This window comes from Erithacus rubecula (assembly GCF_903797595.1).
Source record: "Erithacus rubecula genome assembly, chromosome: 9".
Taxonomy (NCBI): Eukaryota; Metazoa; Chordata; class Aves; order Passeriformes; family Muscicapidae; genus Erithacus; species Erithacus rubecula.
Genome location: NC_136660.1, coordinates 109426 through 132235, shown reverse-complemented (window position 1 = coordinate 132235; position 22810 = coordinate 109426). Strand labels below are relative to the sequence as shown.

The following is a 22810-nucleotide window of genomic DNA, read 5'->3' as shown; positions in this document are numbered from 1 at the left end:
GAAAGCAGGCGAGAGCAGAGGCAGGAGGGAGGGATGGCAGCCACGCTGGTCTCGAGTGGGAACGGGCTGGAGCAGGCGGCTCCTCGCTCACCATTTGTGTCCGGGTGGTCAGCTGTATCCGCAGGGGCAGGAGGCTGGAATGGGGCAGATGCAGGGCAGGTGATCACAGAGGGTCTGGCTCTCCTGTGTTCCACCACGTGGGGACTGGAGACGGGGCGTCCTGCTCTGACCTCGCCGAAAACACGAGTCCCCTCCGGAACCACGAGACCCCCCTCTGGGAGCCGCTGCCACCGACCCCTTTTGTCTAGAGTCATCAGAGATCCTGGGTGTAACCCAGCCAGCTCCATTGGCATGATAATGGGAAAAATTCTTTCAATTGACACAGTAACAGAAAAACACTCAACTCCCAACATTATCCACCCCAAATTTTTTCCATGCCAATATGCTACAGCATATTAAAACCTTTACATCATATACATACATGCAGCTACAAGCACAGTATCATAGATAGTTCACCCTAGAACAAGGTCCCCTTGGGGTATCCATCAGGTCTCTCCATCCTTTTGCATCACCCACCAAGTGCAACCTGGTCCTTGAGCGAAAACTACCCCACGAACAGGATTGTCTTTGCTGGAAGCAGAGTTCACCCAGACAGTTTTCCTTAACATGCCTCTCAGGTGTACCACTGGAACCTTATCTCCATCTGGTGCTCCCAAGGGCTCTGATTGGGCAGGGCCTGCTCGGTTAGTGGAACCTCGGGTATTCACTAACCATGTGGCCTTTGGTAGATTGATCTCCCAGTTCTTGAAAGTCCCCCCACCAAGTGCCTTTATGGTGGTTTTGAGCAGACCATTGCCCCATTCGACTTTCCCAGCCACTGGTGCATGGTAAGGGAATATGGTACACCCACTCGATGCCATGTTCTTTAGCCCAGGTGTTTATAAGGCTATTTTTGAAATGAGTCCCGTTGTGTGACTCAATTCTCTCAGGGGTGCCATGCCTCCACAGGACTTGCTTTTCCAGGCCCAGGATGGTGTTCTGAACAGTGGCGTGGGGCACCAGGTAGGTCTCCAACCATCCAGTGGTGGCTTCCACCATGGTCAGCACGTAGCGCTTGCCTTGGCGGGTCTGAGGCAGTGTGATATAGTCAATCTGCCAGGCCTCTCCATACATATATTTGGACCATTGCCCCCCCATACCAGAGGGGCTTCACCCGCTTGGCCTGTTTGATGGTAGCGCACGTGTTACACTCATGAATAACCTGAGAGATGCTGTCCATGGTTAGATCCAGCCCTCGGTCTCGTGCCCACTTATAGGTGGCATCTCTGCCCTGATGGCCTGAGGCATCGTGGGCCCATCGAGCTAGGAACACTTCTCCCTTGTGTTAGCAATCTAAGTCTATCTTTGAGACCTCTATCTGAGCAGCCTGATCTACCTGCTTGTTGTGCCTGTGTTCTTCATTAGCTCGACTCTTGGGAACATGGGCATCCACATGACGGACTTTCACGGGGAGCTTCTCTACCCGAGTGGCAATGTCTTTCCACTCATCAGCAGCCCAGATTGGTTTTTCTCTACGTTGCCAGTCAGCCTTTTTCCACCTCTCCATCCAACCCCACAGAGGCTGGATGGCTACCATCCACGAATCACTGTAAAGGTAGAGCTTTGGCCATTTCTCAGCAATGTCCAAGGCCAGGTGAACAGCTTTGAGTTCAGCATGTTGACTCGATCCACCTTCTCCTTCGATAGCTTGTGCAACCTGTTGTGTGGGGCTCCATACGGCAGCTTTCCACTTCCGGTTCATCCCCACAATGCGGCAGGAACCGTCGGTGAAAAGGGCATAACGTGTTTCATCTGCTGGCAGCTGGTTGTATGGTGGAGCTTCTTCAGCTCGGGTCACTTGCTTCTGCTCCTCTTCATCAGCGAGACCAAAATCTTCACCTTCTGGCCAGTTTTTAATTATCTCCAAAATCCCAGGGTGACTCAGGTTACCAATACGGGCACGCTGCGTGATGAGGGCAATCCACTTGCTCCATGTGGCGTCAGTGGCATGGTGGGTAGAGGGAACTTTTCCTTTGAACATCCACCCCAGAACTGGCAGCTGGGGTGCCAGGAGAAGCTGTGCGTCTGTGCCAATCACCTCTGAGGCAGCTTGAACTCCCTCATAGGCAGCCAAGATTTCCTTCTCTGTGGGAGTGTAACTGGCTTCAGACCCTTTGTAACTGTGCTTCTACCCCTGGTGCAGTCGGTTCCAGGTGTACTGCACGCCCCTCCCGGTAAAAGCAAACTTAGGCCTGCACTCTGCTGCCAAAGGAATGGAGAAGAATTCATTGGCAATGTCAGTGGTAGCATACCACCTTGCTGCCTTGGACTCCAGCTTGTACTGGCGTTTCAGCATGTCAGGCATGGCAGCGCTCAGCGGTGGAGTCACTTAATTCAATGCCCGATAGTCCACAGTCAGTCTCCATTTTCCATCAGATTTCCACACAGGCCTGATGGGACTATTGAAGGGTGAGTGGCTTTTGCTGACCCCCCCTTGGCTCTCTAGATCACGGATCATCTTGTGGATGGGGATCACAGCATCTCGATTTGTCTGGTACTGCTGGCGGTGCACTGTCATGGTGGCAATTGGCACCTGTTGTTCTGTCACTTTCAGGAGTCCTACTGCAGAGGGGTATTCTGACAGTCCAGGCAAGGTGTTCAACTGCTTAATGCTCTCTGTCGCTACAGCAGCTATTCCAAAAGCCCACCTGAACCCCTTTGGGTCTTTGTAGTAGCCGTTCCTGAGGAAGTCTATGTCTAGAATGCGCGGTGCCCCTGGGCCAGTTACAATTGGATGTTTCTGCCATCCCTTCCCTGTCAGGCTAATCTCAGCTTCCAGCAAAGTGAATTCCTGTGAACCCCCTGTCACCCCAACAATGGGGACAGGTACCTTCCCCACATGTTCTGATGGTATCAGGGTGCATTGTGAACCAGTATCAACTAACACTTTATGTTTCTGTGGCTTTGATGTTCCAGGCCATTGCACCCACACTATCCAATAAATCCTGTCATCCCATGCCTCTCCCTGGCTAGAGGCAGGGCCTCTCTAGCCCTGGTTATATTTCTTTCCTGGGCATACATAGTGGAGGTTCCTTCCAGGGGATCTGACAGAACATCCTCCTTGCTGTAATACCCTGCACCTTGCTTGTGGGAGGTTGAGGCTACCTTCATTTTAGTGCGGTTCCCTCGGTTAGCATTTCCCTCCCCTAGCTGACGCACCCATGCTGCCAGTACAGAAGTGGGTTTCCCATCCCATTTTCCCATGTCTTCCCCATGGTCTCGCAGGAAAAACCACAGGTCAGCTCGTGAGGTGTACCCTCTCTCCCTAGCTGGGGGACATGAAGCTCTGACTTGGGGGCCTGTGACTCGTACTGGTGCTACGCTGAACTTCCTCACCTCCTCAATTCTCTCCATCATCTCCTCCCTCATATCCCTCATCCTATCTTTGACCTGTTGGAGGTCCCTGGCCATGGCGGAGACATTGGCCTGCATTGGGCCATTCATCATGTTCTCAAAATTTCTGAGTTTGTTGGCAACAGAACACACTGTCTCTGGGTGGTTATCAGCATTAATCATTGCTATGTAGGTGGTATATTGAGATGGATCCAAGGTTGCCAAATTCCATAGCATCTGCCCTGTGCACTTGACCTTGTCAGGGTCATTGTCATGCTGTCCATCTTTCCCAAAGAGTACCTCTAATACTGCTGTTTCTCTCAGCTGCTGGATCCCTTCCTCAAGGGTCTTCCAGCGCATCCTACGGTGGTGCTCCTGCATTCTCTCTCTGTGTACAAACTTCTCTCTCACACTCATTAAAAGCCGGTCCCAGAGGGAAAGGAGGCCTTGCTCCCTTACGAATATCTGGTCCACACCTGAATCCTGGGCCAAGGATCCCAAATTCCTGGCCTCAGTTCCATCCAGTTGTACACCTGTTCCTGTAAGGTCCCAGACCCAGAATAACCAAGTTGTAAAGGGCTCACGGCCCCGCCGTGCAATGTCTTTACGCAGGTTACGGAGACTATCGTATGAGAGGGATTCGGTGACAATCTCAACCTCTGGCTCCCTTGCTGGTTGTGAGGACCCTCCTTGCTGATCCCCATTATTTAGGTGTTGTAATCCAATACCAGAGGTATAAGGAATGTCTTACCTGTCCCTCCTGCCCTATCCTATTGGCAGACAGCCAGAAATCCCCTTCCTGACCCTTTCCTAGAAAATGCCAAGACCTGAGATGTGCTTCCTCTTTAGCCCTGCTACCACCATGCAATAAAGAAAAGGCGAAGAGCCACTCTTTTGATCCTCGTGCTTGTCTCATATGCTAAACCTTGCTAGTTCTTATTGATACAATAGGAAGAAGTTACAGTTTGTAGCAGTTGGCGACTCAACTTTGGGGCTTGTACTAAGAACCCACAGATAGCTGGAATCCCAGTTTCAGGATTTTCCGCTTGTTCGTTCGATCAACTACCTCTGTGCTTCGTAGCTGTGTTTATACAGCCCCAGGCAGGAGGACAGAGTCGGTAGCTTGCTTTAGCGCCAAAGTAAGTCGGCTCGAAGACAGGCAGCTTTCACAAACCACACAACAGCCAGATCTGCAGGACAGGTAAAGTCCCTCGTGGGAGGCATGAACCCCAGGGCCCCTAGGAGTGGGGAGGGGGGGTTCCCCATGCAGACTGGTGGTGGGCGCGGCGCCAGGGCGGGCTGTAGTTTCAGCGGGGCGGCTCCTCCGCAGTTTCCACGGAAACCGCAAGAAAAAGCCGTTCGGAACGCAGCTGTTCACGGCTCAGGCATTGTTCAGTGACTGGGAAACCCCCCGAAAGCAGTGCAAGGCTGCAGGGTTCCCCCAGGCTTGGCACGGCCGGCGGGACAGAGTCGTGTTTGTTGTGAGGTGTGCGTGGAAGTGAGAGGCGTTGTGCAGCTCTCTTTGGAACAACAATGGGCGCTGAGTTAACTGCATACCAAAAGAGTGTTTTTTCTCAAATTCAAGGAATTTTGCATGCTGAAAAAATTACAGTTTCTAAAAAACAGTTAAGGTCTTTTGTTTTCTGGCTGTTTTCTAAAATTCCAGACTGCAAATTACAAAATATAAATTCAGTTTCATTTTGGGATGATGTGGGGAAATTATTAACATCTAAAGTAGAAAAATTTGACTCTAAAGCTGCTGTATTTCTTCCAATATTTTTACAAGTGCGCAAATGCTTATTGGAAACCGAAAATAAAAGACAGCCACAAAAAAATTCTTTAAACCATCCCCCCTCCTCTTCTCCAAAATCCCCTGTCCCTGGAAATAGTGAAAAAACAGAAAAAACAGAAAATACTAAGCCCCTCCCCTCCAGCTACCCAAGTTCTGAAAATTTTGAACAGCCTGCTACAGGATTCTCTGTGTTCCCGTCTCTTTCCCTCAGTTTACCTCAGAATAGTTCGGCAAGAAACTTTTCACGGGGGGGACCACGTTTCTAATGGTGGCAACCACGCTTCAATTTATTAATCTCTTAACTCTTTCTCCTCCTCAATACCCTTCCCTGGCCCCTTCCCCCCATACACTCCTGACCAGTTCCTGCTACTGTGTAACTACACCAACAGGTTTGGCTAGTCGCTTCTTCCCAGCTCAAGTTACAGCTTCTAACCCTTCTAATTACAGCGAGTGCCAGACTGACTGCCCGGAGGCTACAGACAGTCAAAGAAAAAACAAAAACTCGGTTAACAGCAGGGACTCTGTCCCTCGGGAGGGAGAAACTGCATTGCCTCCCAGGCTGATAGATAAAGATACACCTAGCCCTAAAGCTCAAAACTTGGAATATTATGTACCCTCCGTTACTCCTGTAGTTTATATGGGTAGAAGAAAAATGGTAATAAAGTTTATCAACCTTTGTTTTACCATGATAAGAAAAAAAAAAAAAAAATTGTAAATCATAGAAAAATTTTGGCCTTGAAAGTGAAATTTTTAAGGGCATGATGAAAGCAATTTTACCTCAAATGAATTAGTTCCCCATAAATTGAAGGACTTTTCAGGTGCTTGCTAACTCCCTCAGAATATGATTTATGGTTTAATATTTGGAAATGTTCTTTAATGGTTCTTTTAACAGAAATTCACCAAAGCCCTGTAAATTCCAAAGATTATATTGATGTTAAACAATATGCTTCTGAGATTTTTTTGCAGTTTGTAGATAGACTTCGCTCACAGATTGAGAGGCAAGTCCATGATCCAGAAATCCCAGGCCAGCACCTTCCAAGCCTGCAGCAGCTGAAGCACCACAAGCGAGGAAGCACCCAGTGTCACCTGAACAGCTGCAGAATGTCACCTGCTTCCAGTGTAAAAAGCAAGGACATTTTGCTAGGGACTGCCCTCTTAACCAGAAAAGAAAAAAAAAAAAAAAAAAAAAGTAGAAAGCGCCAGCTAGCTTTTAACATTCAGCGCTATGACACAAATGCAGCGAGTACTACTATGGAAAAAGCCTCTTTCTTAAAAACAAAGGGGGGAGATGGCATAAAAGGTGTGGGTATACAAAACAAATTAAATGTCAAATGTTCTATTAACCAGGTCCAGCAGTCTTGTGGCCGTGTTAGGCTCCAGACTACCAAGGGTTTTCATTTCAAGTCTACTGTCTGGACAATTGTAACAGTGGACCTGTCAAGCAGCGTATTAGACATGATGGTATTTCACATGGAAATGGAGAGTGAGTAATTTCGTTGTGGGAGACACAGCACACACACCCTTACAAATTGAAATAGCTCCTATGATTATGAAAGAAAAAATATCCTGTCTCATAATACCTTGCAATATTTAGATGATGTATTAGTGTGTGCTGCCAACAACTTAATACTCCAAAACACACTTGACCTAGTGGTTAAAGTTTTAACCTCTGCTGGATTTCAATTGCAGGAAAACAAAATTCAAAAGATGCCATCTTGGAAGTATCTGGGCTTGGAAATTACTGCACGGACTATTGTCCCACAGAAATTGGAAATTATTTGTGCATTAGCAGAGAGGCAGGCTCACCGTTATCAGCCTGAGTTGCCTTTCAAATTCATTGTTTTGGGAAAACTTCCACATTTGCATGGTCTAATGTTCCAGTGAATTAAGGGGCAGAAAGATTCACTCTTAATCATAGAATGGGTCTTCCTCTCCCACCAAAGATCCGAAACAATTACACAACCACAGGAGCTGATGGCTCAGCTGATTCAAAAGGCAAGAATGAGGCTGCATGAACTAGCTGGCTGTGACTTTGTATGCATCCACCTTCTGGTAAAACTTTCTGAGGAGGGAAGGAACTCTCTTGAGAGGTTAAGCAAAGACATGTTTGAGCACTTGCTCCAGAGTAATGTCAGCCTCCAGATATCTCTAGACAGCTAAAGTGGACAGATATCAGTCCACGGCCCAGCTCATAAGTTGTTCAATGAGGAATTCCACCTCATCCCTCATGAGAAGAGGAGCAGGAGACCACTCAAGGCACTCACAATGTTCACAGATGCATCAGGGGCCTCTCATAAGTCGGTGATGATTTGGAGAAACCCACAGACTCAGCATTGGGAAGCTGATGTTGAGTTTGTGGAGGGGTCACCCCAAATAGCCGAACTGGCTGCAGCGGTGAGAGCCTTTGAGAAGTTCTCAGAGCCTCTTAATCTGGTAACAGATTCAGTTTATATTGCTGGGGTAGTGTCCAGAGTGGAGCAGGCAGTGCTCAAAGACATCAATAATGAGCAGCTCTTTAGGCTGCTGTCAAAACTAATCTATTTGGTTTCACACAGAGAGCATTCCTTCTATGTGATGCATGTGAGGTCACACACGGATTTGCCAGGTGAGATCACAGAAGGGAACCGTATGGCAGACACCGTTGCAGCTCCAGGAGAAAAGGCTGTTCGTGTTAAACAACACCTAGTGCAAGCCTTTTCAGTGCTGGGGATCCCTAAGGAAATGAAAACAGATAATGGCCCAGCATACATATCCAAGGAGTTCCTAGAGTTTATCCAGCAGTGGGGAGTGGAAAATAAAACTGGCATCCTCTACTCCCCCACAGGTCAAGCTGTGATTGAGCGTGCCCACCAGACGCTCAAACAGGTCCTGGATAGACAGAGCAGTTCTACTGTGTGGATGTCTCCACAGCAAAAGCTCTGTAAAGCCCTGTTCAAACCAAAGGTCCCTATAAGCTAGTAACCTGGGGAAGGGGTTATGCGTGCATATCCACTCCCTCAGGCCCTCAGTAGATGCCCCAAAAGTGGATAAAACCTTTTGTTCCAAAAAATCCAGCTCCAGCAGAAGAAGGTGAGAAGCAAGTTGCCATTGCTTCAAAAAGAAGATGCCGCCAGGAAGAAGAGGAAAATTCTTCATAAAGAAGGACCTTCCGGCAGACAGAGACTTTTAATGTGTTTTAAAATGTTTTTTTCCTTTTAGAGAAAACCTACCCTCCACTCAACCCCAGAAAGAACCCCCTCGAAGTTGTCTTCTTGTTAACAAAAATCAGAAAATTGGTTCAATGAACTGTTTAAAGGCTGGGGGTTCTCAGGGTGGTGGACTTCTATTGTTAAAACAATTTTGTTATTCTTTGTTATTTTTTTCCTTGTAATAATGGCATTCGGGATCCCACATCACTTAGTATTCAAAGCTACTAGTATCATTCCTTCTACCTCTGAAGTCAATCGCATAGAAATCCAAAACATAGAACAATCTAATTCTCCCATCAATTACAAATGTTGGTCAAAATCATAATTCCAATCAAAATAAATTTAATATCTTGCCCTCAATTAAACAAAAAACGGTGAGATGTTGTAATCCGATACCAGAGGTATAAGGAATGTCTTACCTGTCCCTTCTGTCCCTATCCTATTGGCAGACAGCCAGAAATCCCCTCCCTGACCCTTTCCTAGAAAATGCCAAGAACTGAGATGCGCTTCCTCTTTAGCCCTGCTACCACCATGCAATAAAGAAAAGGCAAAGAGCCACTCTTTTGAACCTCGTGCTTGTCTCATATGCTAGACCTAGCTACTTCTTATTGATACAATAGGAAGGAGTTACAGTTTGTAGCACCTAGGTGTCTCATTTTAGTCTTAGATTTTCTAGTTTCCACAGTGGCAACTGCTGCTGGCTGTGGCTGCCCCTGTGGCTCAGCTGAAACCTGGACAGATACAACATCTACGGGTTCCACTGCAGCACCATCTGACTCTCCCTCTTTAGGGCAGGGGGAGGGTTTCTCACCAGGTGGAGAAAACTGCTCCTTCAACATCTGGCTGTGCTCCTTAAGCATCTGGCTGTGCTCCTTTAACATCTGGCTTTGCTCCTTCAACATTTGGCCTATATCCTTCACTAGACTCCCCACCCACTCTGGGTGGCTCATTTCTGTGGTGGGCTGTAGAGCAGGGTTAGGCTCTGGGGCAGCATCCCTAGTCCCTGGGGCAGAGGCAGGTTCTGGGGCAACATCCCTAGTCCCTGGGGCAGAGGCAGGTTCTGGGGCAATATCCCCAGTCCCTGCTGCAGGTATCAGAGTTGTTGTCCAAGCCAATATTCCCTTGTTTCTGAATGCTAAGTAGAACAGGCCTATCAGCAATGCCACCCACTGTATAATAGCATTAGCAATTAAAGCAGATCTGAAATCCTTGAGAACCGGTGGGGTAGCCTCAAAAAACTGGGTGATGGGTTGGGAGAAAATTTCTCTTGCACTCGTTACATCACAGTAAGTACCATTACTGAAATAATCACAGAAACACGCAGTTAGAGTACAATAGCTCAGGATCCATGCGGCCACTTCCCAGAAAAAATTAAAAACCCATGAATTCCTGTCATAATCAATCCACCAAACGAATCGGATAATAGCTACAGCAACTTTGGTGAGGGGCCCATTGTCCAAGTTTGGGACAAATTTTAGGAAAAAGACCTCCAAAGGGTCCCCTCCCCCCCTTACAATTCCTTCCTTCACCAAGCTCGGAAAGAATTTTCTTCAGGGGAAAGTGGAAAAAACTTTTTTATTAACAAAATACAAAAGAAACACTTCCCAGCACAGACCCAGATTGAGATGAACTCAGCAGATCTTCGCCGGGAAGGGCAGCAGAGCTTCTTTGGCAGATTTCCAGAGGTGGTCTCCGAAGTTCAGATCCGTGTTCTCTGGAGCCGGTGCAAATCTTAGGGATGGGGGGGGGAAGGGAGAGGGGCAGTTTAGGCAGCCAGGGGGGGGGAAAAGCAGCTGAAGCAGCGGAGGGAAGGGGGGCAGGGGGGCAGCAGAAGCAGCGGCAAGCAGCAGCAGCCGAAGCAGCAGCAGAAGCAGCGGCAAAAAAGCCCCAAAAGCCGAAAAACACCCGGCTAGATAAAACAGCCCGGGGGAGGGGCCGGCAGCTCCATGGTGGGGGGTAGGGAGAGGAGCTAGTCAAAACATAACCCATAACATTCCACCCCTTATCCCATATCGTGATCATTGACACACGATTGGGATACACACTTACTAAGCACAAACTTCCTCTGACTTGCTCAAAACCTTCAACACTTACACATCTCCTCCTTCTCACTTGCTCAGGCCTTTGTCACTTACACATTTCCTTCTATGCATAAAATCTGGCATACAATGGTAGTGGCACTCAACAATAATATTGTGTACAACTTTATCCTATAATCAGATCTCCCTGAGGTACACAGCAGGTTGTTCCATCCTTCTGCATAATCCACCAAGTACATCCTGGTCCTTGAGCAAAGGCAATCCCACGAATGGGTTTGCCTGTACTCGAGGCAGGATGAATCCATACCGTCTTTCCCAGCAACCCTCTAACATGGGCCACTGGGACTTTGTCTCCGTCTACTACATTAAGGCCTTCAGACTGGGCGGGACCTGCTCGGTTGGTGGAACCTCAAGTGTTAACTAACCAAGTGGCTTTTGCCAGGTGCTGCTCCCAGTTTTTTAGAGATCCCCCACCCAATGCCTTTAATGTGGTTTTCAACAATCCATTGTACCTCTCCACTTTACCTGCAGCTGGTGCATGGTAAGGGATATGGTACACCCACTCAATACCATGTTCCCTAGCCCAGGTGTTGACAAGCTTATTTTTGAAATGAGTCCCATTGTCTGACTCAATTCTCTCAGGCGTACCATGCCTCCAAAGGACCTGCTTTTCCAGGCCCAAGATGGTGTTGCGAGCAGTGGCATGGGACACAGGGTAGGTCTCCAACCATCCGGTGGTGGCTTCTACCATGGTCAGCACATAACGTTTTCCCTGGCGGGTCTGAGGCAGTGTGATGTAATCAATCTGCCAGGCCTCCCCATACTTGTATTTGGACCACCGTCCACCATACCAGAGGGGTTTTACCCGCTTGGCCTGCTTGATGGCAGCGCAAGTGTCACAGTCATGAATGACTTGGGTAATGCTGTCCATGGTTAGATCCACCCCTCGGTCTCGTGCCCACTTATAGGTGGCATCCCTACCCTGATGGCCTGAGGCATCATGGGCCCATCGAGCCAGGAACAACTCTCCCTTATGTTCCCAATCTAAGTCTATCTTTGAGACCTCTATCTGTGCAGCCTGATCTACCTGCTCGTTGTGCCTGTGTTCTTCATTAGCCCGACTCTTGGGAACATGGGCATCCACATGACGGACTTTCACGGGGAGCTTCTCTACCCGAGTGGCAATGTCTTTCCACTCATCAGCAGCCCAGATTGGTTTTCCTCTACGTTGCCAGTCAGCCTTTTTCCACCTTTCCAGCCAACCCCACAGAGCATTGGCTACCATCCACGAATCAGTGTAAAGGTAGAGCTTTGGCCATTTCTCTCTCTCAGCAATGTCCAAGGCCAGCTGAACAGCTTTGAGTTCAGCAAGTTGACTCGATCCACCTTCTCCTTCGGTAGCTTGTGCAACCTGTCGTGTGGGGCTCCATACGGCAGCTTTCCACTTCCGGTTCATCCCCACAATGCGGCAGGAACCGTCGGTGAAAAGGGCGTAGCGTGTTTCATCTGCTGGCAGCTGGTTGTACGGTGGAGCTTCTTCAGCCCGGGTCACTTGCTTCTGCTCCTCCTCATCAGCGAGACCAAAATCTTCACCTTCTGGCCAGTTCGTGATTATCTCCAAAATCCCAGGGCGATTTGGGTTACCAATACGGGCGCGCTGCGTGATGAGGGCAATCCACTTGCTCCATGTGGCATCGGTGGCGTGGTGAGTAGAGGGAACCTTTCCTTTGAACATCCACCCCAGCACTGGCAGTCGAGGTGCCAGGAGAAGTTGTGCTTCTGTGCCGATCACCTCTGAAGCAGCTTGAACTCCTTCATAGGCAGCCAAGATTTCCTTCTCTGTGGGAGTGTAGTTGGCTTCAGACCCTCTGTAGCTTCTGCTCCAGAATCCCAGGGGTCGGCCTCGGGTCTCACCAGGCACCTTCTGCCACAGGCTCCAAGACAAGCCATGGCTCCCAGCTGCTGAGTAAAGTATGTTCTTCACATCTGGTCCCCTCCTAACTGGGCCAAGGGCTACTGCATGGGCAATCTCCTGTTTAATCTGAGCAAAGGCTTGCTGCTGTTCAGGGCCCCAGTGGAAATCGTTCTTCTTGCGGGTAATAAGGTAAAGAGGACTCACAATCTGGCTGTACTCAGGAATGTGCATTCTCCAAAAACCGATGGCACCTAGAAAAGCTTGTGTCTCCTTCTTGTTAGTAGGTGGGGACATAGCTGTGATCTTGTTAATAACATCAGTAGGAATCTGACGCCGTCCATCTTGCCACTTCACTCCCAGGAACTGAATCTCCCGAGCAGGTCCTTTAACTTTACTCTTCTTGATGGCGAAGCCGGCTTCCAGGAGAATTTGAATAATTTTTTCTCCTTTCTCAAACACTTCCGCTGCTGTGTTTCCCCATACGATGATATCATCAATATATTGTAGATGTTCCAGAGCTTCACCCTTTTCCAGTGCAGTCTGGATCAGTCCATGACAGATGGTAGGACTGTGCTTCCACCCCTGGGGCAGTCGGTTCCAGGTGTACTGCACGCCCCTCCAGGTGAAAGCAAACTGAGGCCTGCACTCTGATGCCAAAGGAATGGAGAAAAATGCATTTGCTATGTCAATGGTGGCATACCACCTTGCTGCCTTGGACTCCAGCTCGTACTGGAGTTCCAGCATGTCCGGCACGGCAGCGCTCAGCGGTGGAGTCACTTCATTCAATGCCCGATAGTCCACAGTCAGTCTCCATTCCCCATCAGATTTACGCACAGGCCAAATGGGGCTGTTGAAGGGTGAGTGGGTTTTACTAACCACCCCTTGGCTCTCCAGCTCTCGGATCATCTTATGAATAGGAATCACAGCATCTCGAGTTATTCTATACTGCCGGCGGTGCACTATTGAAGTGGCAATTGGTACTCGTTGTTCTTCTCCCTGCAGAAGTCCTACTGTAATTGGATTCTCAGATAGTCCAGGCAAGGTGTTCAATTGTCGAATATGCTCTGCCATCACAGTTGCAATTCCAAATGCCCATCTTAGTCCTTTTGGGTCCTTAAAATACCCACTCCGAAGGTAGTCTATGCCCAAAATACATGGGGCCTCTGGACCAGTCACAATAAGATGTTTCTTCCAATCCTTTCCAGTTAAACTCACTTCCGCTTCCACCAGGGTGAAGTCCTGCGATCCACCTGTCACACCAGCAATTGAAACAGATTCTGCTCCCATGTGTCTTGATGGAAGTATCGTACACTGTGCACCTGTATCCACTAAAGCTTTATATTTCCGTGGTTTCGAAGTGCCAGGCCATCGAATCCACACAGTCCAAAAAACACGATTTTCCCTCGCCTCACCCTGGCTAGAGGCAGGGCCCCTCTAAGCCTGTTTCTCCTTCTTTTCTGGGGCATACATCTTAGAAGTTCCCTCAAGAGGATCAGACATGTCATTATCAGTATCACGTTCAGCACTTTGGCTGCGAGAGACAGGAGCGACTTTCCTTCTGGTGGAACTTCCTCTTTCAATCTTTCTTTCCTTCAAATCCCGCACTCGTTTTGCCAGAGCAGCCGTAGGCTTCCCATCCCATCTTCTCATGTTCTCTCCAGAATCTCGCAAGAAAAACCACAATTCAGCTCGGGGAGTGTACCTCCTCTCCCAACTGGGGGAACGTCTGCGTTGGGTACCAGGGTTTCTAATCTGTACAGCTGAAATTTGGAGGAGGTCCTCCTTAATCTCCTCCCTGAGTTTCCGATGATTTTTCTCTATTTTATCTTCTGAGTTTTGCAAGCGTGTTTCCACAGCTGCAATTCTAGCATGAGTCGGGCCATGTACTGCATCCGCATATGCACGAAGCTTCTTTGCCATATCGAGTACTGTCTCATACACCTCATCTCTCTTCATTATCGCTAGGGCAGACGCATATTCAGGTGGCCCAAGCCGCACGAGTTTTCTCCACATCACCGGTGTACATGGTACCAGGTCTGGATTTCTAGTTGTTACGTCATCTGAAAAAATAATTTCTGCTACTGCCATTTCCCTGAGGTGTTGGACCCCCTGCTCTATGGTTTTCCATCGGGTCTGCTGCACATATAAGTCATCTGCACAGAGATATCTTTGTGCCACGCTATCCAGGACCCGTGCCCAAAGGCTTTGAGGGTTAGCTCCCCTCATCACACCTTGGTCGATAACAGGATCATGAGACAGAGACCCCAAATGTCTCGCCTCAGAGCCATCCAAAACCGTGGCCTCCCCTGCTGCATCCCAGAGACGAACCAGCCAGCTAATAATAGATTCATCATGTCTCCGGGTGTAATCTTTTCTTAAACCACGAAGATCCTTCAGGGAAAGGGATTCATTATTAGTCTCTGCTCTTCCATTACTTGTTTTAACTTCTGATTTTACATCAGGAGGTGTTGAAGGTCCCTCTCCAGCATCATCATCATCATCATCTTCCACTAGCCTATCAGTCTTCTTGGTGCATTTCCCACTTCTCGTACTAGTAGCCACAGCCATTGGTTGGGGCTTGTTCTCCAGTTTAGCTGCTGGGTTTTGGCCTAGGGGGTTGGCTGCAACTTGAGTCACTGGGATAGGGGATAATTTATCTCCCTGTTCCCTCTCCTCTGTCTCCTGCTCTATCGTGCCTAGCAGGGTACGATATGCATGTGCCAGGGCCCAGCTCACTGCAATAATCCTTTTCTCTTTAGAACCATCCTGACACTTCCCCTTTAAGTACCTTGCAACCTCAATCAGATTTTGAATCTGTTCTGATGGGAATTCCCAAATTATGGGGTCAGAAAACTCCTTTAAAATCTGGCCCATTTTCTCCCATTTGCCATTCCACTCAAGATTCCTCCTGCCCAGCTTGACTCCCAAATCAGGAGTCCTCCCAGCCCCTTTAGAAATCTCGGCCTTAATTTTGTATAAACTGCAAATGGTGCAACAAAGACTTAACAAATTAACTGCCAAAAAGATAATGTCCTTAATATTCAGGGAGGTCTGAATATTTTCTAATACAGATGTAACTAATTCAGAGGAGAGGAAAGGAAATAAAGGCAGAAAATCCTCTTTTCCTGCTTCTCCTCTAAGAAATAACACAAGCCATGATTTATATATTCCGATTCTAACATTCTTATAAATCTCTTATATGCCATTATCACCAAGCCTAGCCCGATGAGTATTTTGGTTAATACCCCTTTAATACAAAAACTTCGTATTAAAGAGAGCACCGGAGCTATCTCTGGATAGGTAAACAAGCCCAACGACCACAACGGTATTAACACTTCAAAGAAACTTAATAACCACCCATACAGGCAGGCTCCCACAACAAAAGACATTCTGGATTCAATAGACATACCAATACCAACAGTTGCAAACAAAATATTATTAGAATAAAGTTTTTTCCACTTTTCTGGTTTCCCCGTACGGGCCACCAAATTAATTTGTCCAAGTTTGGGACAAATTTTAGGAAAAAGACCTCCAAAGGGTCCCCTCCCCCCCTTACAATTCCTTCCTTCACCAAGCTCGGAAAGAATTTTCTTCAGGGGAAAGTGGAAAAAACTTTTTTATTAACAAAATACAAAAGAAACACTTCCCAGCACAGACCCAGATTGAGATGAACTCGGCAGATCTTCGCCGGGAAGGGCAGCAGAGCTTCTTTGGCAGACTTCCAGAGGTGGTCTCCGAAGTTCAGATCCGTGCTCTCTGGAGCCGGTGCAAATCTTAGGGATGGGGGGGGAAGGGAGAGGGGCAGTTTAGGCAGCCAGGGGGGAGAAAAAGCAGCTGAAGCAGCGGAGGGAAGGGGGGCAGGGGGGCAGCAGAAGCAGCGGCAAGCAGCAGCAGCCGAAGCAGCAGCAGAAGCAGCGGCAAAAAAGCCCCAAAAGCCGAAAAACACCCGGCTAGATAAAACAGCCCGGGGGAGGGGCCGGCAGCTCCATGGTGGGGGGTAGGGAGAGGAGCTAGTCAAAACATAACCCATAACACCCATATTCAAATAAGGGCTTGCAAATGGGAGGGAGATGGCTGTGACCACTTGGAACACAAACCAGATTAAACCAGACAACATATTGCCACTTAAGAGAGCTGTTACTCCTGTCTTAACTCTCAACTCAGTGCTCTGTCCCACGTCTGGGTCGCCAAAATCTGTCCCGGTTTGAAAGTACAGGTGTATGCCAGTAAAGGCAGAAGTTTTCCTTTGAAATAGAGATTTTAGTTCCACTCCCCCCAAGTACTATAATTGTTTGAATCAAGGACTCTGAGGCAGAGATAAGGCGGTAGGAATAACAGCTCTTTTACTAATAAATCTAACCGTACAAGCAGAAAACAACAGCAGTTGTTAAAACTGCTAACAGAACAGAATAGATAACTCGGTTTCAGTCCCTTCTTTAGCTGCCGGCACACTCTCTGCAATCCGTCCTGGTGCTGCAGCTGGAACAAAAGTCTGACAGCCGCAGAAAGCAGGTGGGAGTGCAGGCGGGTGGGGGCGGCAGCGGCCACCTCGGTCTCGGGTGGGAACGGGCTGGAGCAGGCGGCTCCTCACTCACCGTTTGTGTCCGGGTGATCAGCTGTGTCTGCAGAGGCAGGAGGCTGGAACGGGGCAGATGCAGGGCAGGTGATCACAGAGGGTCTGGCTCTCCTGTGTTCCACCGCGTGGGGACTGGAGACGGGGCGTCCTGCTCTGACCTCGCCGAAAACACGAGTCCTTTCCCCCCACCCTCTCCTGGAAGCACGAGAGGCCCCTCTGAAAGCCGCTGCCACCGACGCCTTTTATCTAAAGTCATCAGAGATTCTGGGTGTAACCCGGCCAGCTCCATTGGCATGAGAATGGGAAAAATTCTTTAAACTAACAGTAATAGAAAAGCAATCAACTCCCAACAAGTGGTAATCTTCTGAATCTTCTGAGGTCACATAATGCTGACTTAGCATGACAGTATATAACCTTACTTATGTTTTGTTTTTACAGTAGTTTCTGTTGTTTCTTGTGGTGGGCTGGGGGGGTGGAGGGGTGATGTTGGGTCCGAGACAAAGACACTCCACTTGTAATTCACTGTAACATGACTTAAGTCACTTTATTGTGTGTGAGCATACTTGAATAGGGTGCTTGATCTTTCCCAGGCTCACACAGGTGGTTGGTTACAATTTCTGTCATTCACTTTCTTGACCAGTGACACATTAACATTTAGGATTCAATAAAAGTGCTGGGATTTTCACCCAGGTACCTGCCTGCTTAACAGGCTGGGTAGGTTTCAAATTGCATGTTTTACCAAAGCTACAATATTCACTGCCACAATTCACCCTTTTTTGGTTAAAATTTTAAAATTTTGCTATTGAATTTTATAAGTTTAGTATTCCAAGTTATTGATGTGCTTGATGTATCGTTGGAGTTGTGGTGTTTTTATTTAGAAAACTGTTAACCTCGTAATTTTTAGCTTGCCGTGTTACAGGCTTGATGCTTAGTAACTATAATGTTACTAATTCAACATTAAACAAGAACCGTTCAGTTCAAAACTATTAACATTTTAAAAAACAAGAAATCATTATCTTAAAACCACTTCAATAAACAACATACATATTTCCTTTATTCCTTACTCCTCTTTCTTTGTTTTATTTAAAAAACAAGAAACCATTTAACTTAAAACTGTTTCAATTAAGAACACATATATTTCCGTCTCTCCTTTCTCCCCCTTTCTTTGTTTTAAAAAATTAGAACAGGAACAAACATGCTCTTTTGGATTACCTTAATGTGCTGAGAGTTATAGTTGTTGATATGTTACAAACCCGTTTTACTGTTAAATACTGTTAAGGAGTTTTCCTTTAAATGATAATTTAGGAGAATTTAGGTAAGATTCTTCATGTTTATCCCAATGGAAAAGGTTTTTTGCTTTTGCAAGACCAAATAAGCTAGTCAAAATGACTTATTTTTATTTTTAGTTAAAAAATATCTGGATTTTATAATTTTCTCTCGTTGTCAGTCAAATTCCAATCAATTGAAATTGAAATAGACTGAGAAGGCTTTGATGGTAAACATTTCTTTTTGCTTAGTTAAAATCTCAACATGGCCAGGATTGAGATTTTAGACCAGGCAAAATTTTTTTGTTATTATATTTAAAAACAAACCTTTAATAAATTTTAAACGTTGTTAGCAAGTTATTAGAGATAGGTATTTTAGAAAACTTTGCAATTGGAAGTTGTCAATGAAATATCTTTTACTAAACTAATCCAAATAGATTTGATTTGTTGAACTTACTAGAGTAAGCAAGATCTTCAAATTTTTCTAGATGGCTGATTGAGCATGATGCTAGTGCAATGTATATGAATAAAGTTAACAAGCATTCTACTGTGAACTTCAATATTGACTTAAAAAATTGTAAACTATATTTGCAACACTGAAAAAATACCTTTTCAGTAACTGTAAAAGAATTGATTTGTGAAATTTTGGTTTCAGTATTTGTGGACAACAGTAAACATTGTACTACAAACTTTAGGGCATATTTAGCAAACTGTATCCCATATATGTAGTATTGGTATGGTATCTTCACTGCAACTGTAAAAAAACAGGTTAAACACGGCAAATATTAACTTAGTGAAGTTTGCAAAATATACAGGCTTTGGCAAACTTAAATTGGAGGTGAATGAAGCAGCTGTTGAGCTCTGCTGAAGTGAATGATGGTTATATTGACTTGTTTGGTGTTAAGTTTTTTAATTTTCATTTTCACTGTCTTAAGACATGAGGCAAGTAGCATGTTGTTACATTGTTGAGAAGATGGTTTGCTCTCTTTTGCTGTGTTCTAGCTTTTCTGTGTATTTGGTGATATCTTTTCAGGTTGGCTTGTTTGTTGCTGTCTCTATGCAGCTTTATTTTGGTAATTCTGTTCCTGCTGTTTTTTGCTTGGTTGGCATTCTGTAGGAGGTTTCCTCACACTCTGCTTTCTGGTTTTGATGCTAATACAGGTGTTTGTGTCTCACCCCCTACCTGGGATGGTGGCTTTTTGTGTGATTGGGGCTGTTTGACAATGCTACATGGTTGCAGACATTCTCCTTTTATATCTAGGTGTTTCTCTCCCCCATAGCTTTATGGAAGGTTAGTATGTAGGTGTTTATTTCTTGGAGAGATTTCTCTGTTCCCACAGATGCTAAGTGTTAATTATTTGGGACTTGAAAATCTCCTCTCTCTACCCTTACAAAGTTACGGTTTTCAGTTGGAGGTGTAGAAAGGCTTTGAGGTGTGGTCAAAGGCTTGGTTTTGGAGATCGCAGCAGGATCAGAGCTGTTACTGTTAGCAGAAATTCAGTTTGGAGATTTGATGTTTTTACTTCCTGGTTCTGCTGGGGTTCTCAATATGTTGCAGGGCGCTCCTAGTATGACATCACTGGGGATTCCCCTCTCTGGGCAGTTGTCGGCAGGGGTTTCCATGGTGACTTGTGGTGGAGGCATGCTTTCTTGCCAGAGCAAAGACATGCCCTCCAAAGGCTAGACTGAGGTCGAGACCTTGCCCCTCTGACACTGGACTGTGATTGGGGGTACCGCAGATTAAGGCATGGTTGTAATACTAGGTACGCCCCCCCATAGCTGGGCTTGGGGCCAAGCCGCACCCCAGAAGGGCTGGACTGGGGGTGGAGCCACACCCACAAGGGAAGCTGGTTTTCTTTTTTCCCACCAGTAGCCATAAGGTCACTGCCATGTTGGGAATTTTCCCGGTATTTTTCTTCTCCAGCCACGAGGTCGCCACCATCATAAGATTTTTCCTTGGTGCCCTCATAACGGTTTGGGATGCCTTAGGGGTCTCTAAGCCAGCTGCTAAGGGTTTGCCAGTCAGTAAAGTCTCTCTACATGAAGTAAGTACATTTTCTGCCATGCTGCTGCTAGACAAATTGGCTTTTATCTCTTTTAGCAACTTTAAGATAATTCTCCAAGGTTTTAAAGCTTTAATTGCATTTTTATCATCTCTTAACACAGCATTTAATATTTGTTCTCCAATTTTAGTCCAATTATTTGTATTAAACGCAGTTTCATTAGTTAGTTCTATCCCTTCACCTTTTGTCCATGATATTGAATCAAAAAGGAATTCTTCTTCATAATGTGTCTCCCATCCTTGTAAAAATTGGGTCCATACCTGGATTATTGGATATTTTTCTGTGGAGATTTATCCTCCCATGTTTTCCTTAACTCTCAGCAAAATTTTCTTCTCATCTCTTTTCTGGACAACAGTTTTCTTCCCATCTCCTGGATATACCTAGCTCTCAGCCAAAATTTTTGTGAAAAACAGCGTTCACTGTTTTGGGGAGAATTAAAAGGTTTAATTAAAAAAAAGACAATAGGAGACATACATAAAACAAAGAGTTAAAACAGCCGGGTGCTTGGCATGGTGCCAAGAGCACACTGCTGCTTCAGGAACACCCCTTTAAATGCGTTTTACAATCCATCCATTTGTTACATATTCATAGACCTTCATGCATAGTCAACTGTTTCTGGGAACTGTTTAGAATGGCCACTCCTTGGGTCTGCCTTTTTAGAGCATGCGTGTTTCTTGGCTTGTGGTTTTATTCTTCTCCTTATCCCTTTTAATTTGGGTGGTGGTCCCAGCTGGTGAGTGTTGATAATTGTCTTGTCAGCTGCAGGGGTCCCCATCACATGTTCACCGGCTGTTATCTTTGACTAAGTGGGCAATTTAAGCATACTATCTTTAAAAAACTTATGTTCTAACTTTTACTGTTAACCAAGACTATATCCATATAGAAATGCTATTTTAACATTATACATATAGCATTTATCCCAATACTTGCAAAGAGCCAACAACATGTCATGCGTTTATAACAGTTTTCTTCCCATCTCTTGGACATTCCTGGCTCATTTGGCCATAAATTTGCGCGCCTCTTTTTCTGGGCATTTTTCCTTAGCTCGTAGCTAGAAGTTTCTTTCCCATCTCATTGGACAGATTTTGTCTCTCCCTGCTTTTCGCAGGTTTTGGTTAAAGTTGAGACATGTTGGCGGTCACCAGTTGTTACAGCTGTTACACTAGTTTCTGTTGTTTCATCTGTTCAGCTGTCGGGGGACGGCGGAGGGGGGGGGGTGTCAGTCCCGGACAAAGACACAATACTCTACACTCCACTTATAGTTCACTGTAACAAGACTTAAGCCACTTTATTGTCTGTGAGCACACTTAAATAGGGTGCTTGATCTTTCCCAGGCTCACACAGGTGGTTGGTTACAATTTCTGTAATTAACTTTCTTGACCAATGAAACATTGGCATTTTAGGTCCAATAAGTGAACTAGGATTTTCACCCAGGTATCTGACTGCTTAACAGGCTAGGTTTCAAATTGCATCTTTTAGAAGACCTAATATATTCACTGCCATAGCCTTACTCTGCAGCCCTCTCTGCACTTTGAGCATGTAAAACAGCATAGCTTAGTAGTCCATTTGTAGCGTTGCCTCTTGGAGTCATATAGTCATCTATAAAACTGTTTATTCCGAAGGTAAAGGATTTACTTAAAAACAGTCTGCCTTTCCTTTTAAGGAAAGAAAAGAAAACCTTTTCTTTGGTAAGAAAACACAGAAATTTGATATTCAGCTTTGCTGCGATTGAGTTCCTACATGGTTGTTGTAAACTTACTGTATAATGAGAGTAGTTTTCTTCTTTCTCTTAACCAGAAATGGCAGAACTGCTCTCCATCACTTAGCAGCAAGACTTTCCACCTCATATTTTTAGTTAATAAAAAATGGAAATTCTTTAACATTTCTACAAAATTATTTTTATCTATTAACTGTTTGCAAGCCAGACATACACCTGTGCACATGTTGTCTAACAAAATGCATGTTCACAGATTTGTACAGGTCATAAAGATGTGTGTTTTAAAACTCCCTGATATCATCATGATGAACTGAATTATGTTGGAAAATCCTCCTCTTTGCATCTGCAAAGAGAAACCACTTCTTATGGTAAGTACATTTTTATCTTAAGATTGAAGGAAGATCAGAGCAGCTGTGGTCTTGAATAGAGACAGGATTTGGAGGACCTGCTCTGGTTTTTGTATTCCCTTCATGCATTGAAGCTATTGATATCCCTCTTTTTTTCTCCCCAGAAGGGCAGTGCTTGATAACTGTGTTGTGCTGCTGCAGTAGTAGCTACAGTTGGCTCTTCTGTAACTCTGCATGCAAATGAGAGGGTTCAATTTCCTCTGTGCTTTCCCAGTTTATGTCCCATAGTGGGCTAAGTACTGGGAAAAAAATGGATTTTATCTAGGAGAAGGGAAGCTTCAAAACAGCTGAAATATATTAATGTGTTTTATTTGTTTTATTTTTTTCTCAGCCTAATAGTGCATATCAAGAGGGAGTATTTTTTCTCACAGTACATTTTCCAACAGACTATCCTTTCAAACCACCAAAGGTAAGTC

At 45.9% G+C, this 22810-nt stretch overlaps 1 protein-coding gene across 7 annotated transcripts in view; it reads left to right on the top strand.

Moving 5' to 3' along the window:
* The window catches only part of UBE2D1 (ubiquitin conjugating enzyme E2 D1), a 59677-nt gene that overhangs the window by 23212 nt on the left and 13655 nt on the right, over positions 1-22810 (top strand). For 4 of the 7 annotated variants that reach the window (XM_079312558.1, XM_079312554.1, XM_079312552.1 and 1 more), the window contains one exon: positions 22726-22803. In XM_079312558.1, the coding sequence (XP_079168684.1) occupies positions 22726-22803 (78 nt within the window). Of the gene's footprint in view, positions 1-22240; positions 22356-22725; positions 22804-22810 lie in introns of all 7 variants that reach the window. The other 3 variants (XM_079312557.1, XM_079312555.1, XM_079312556.1) reach the window with 1 other exon arrangement.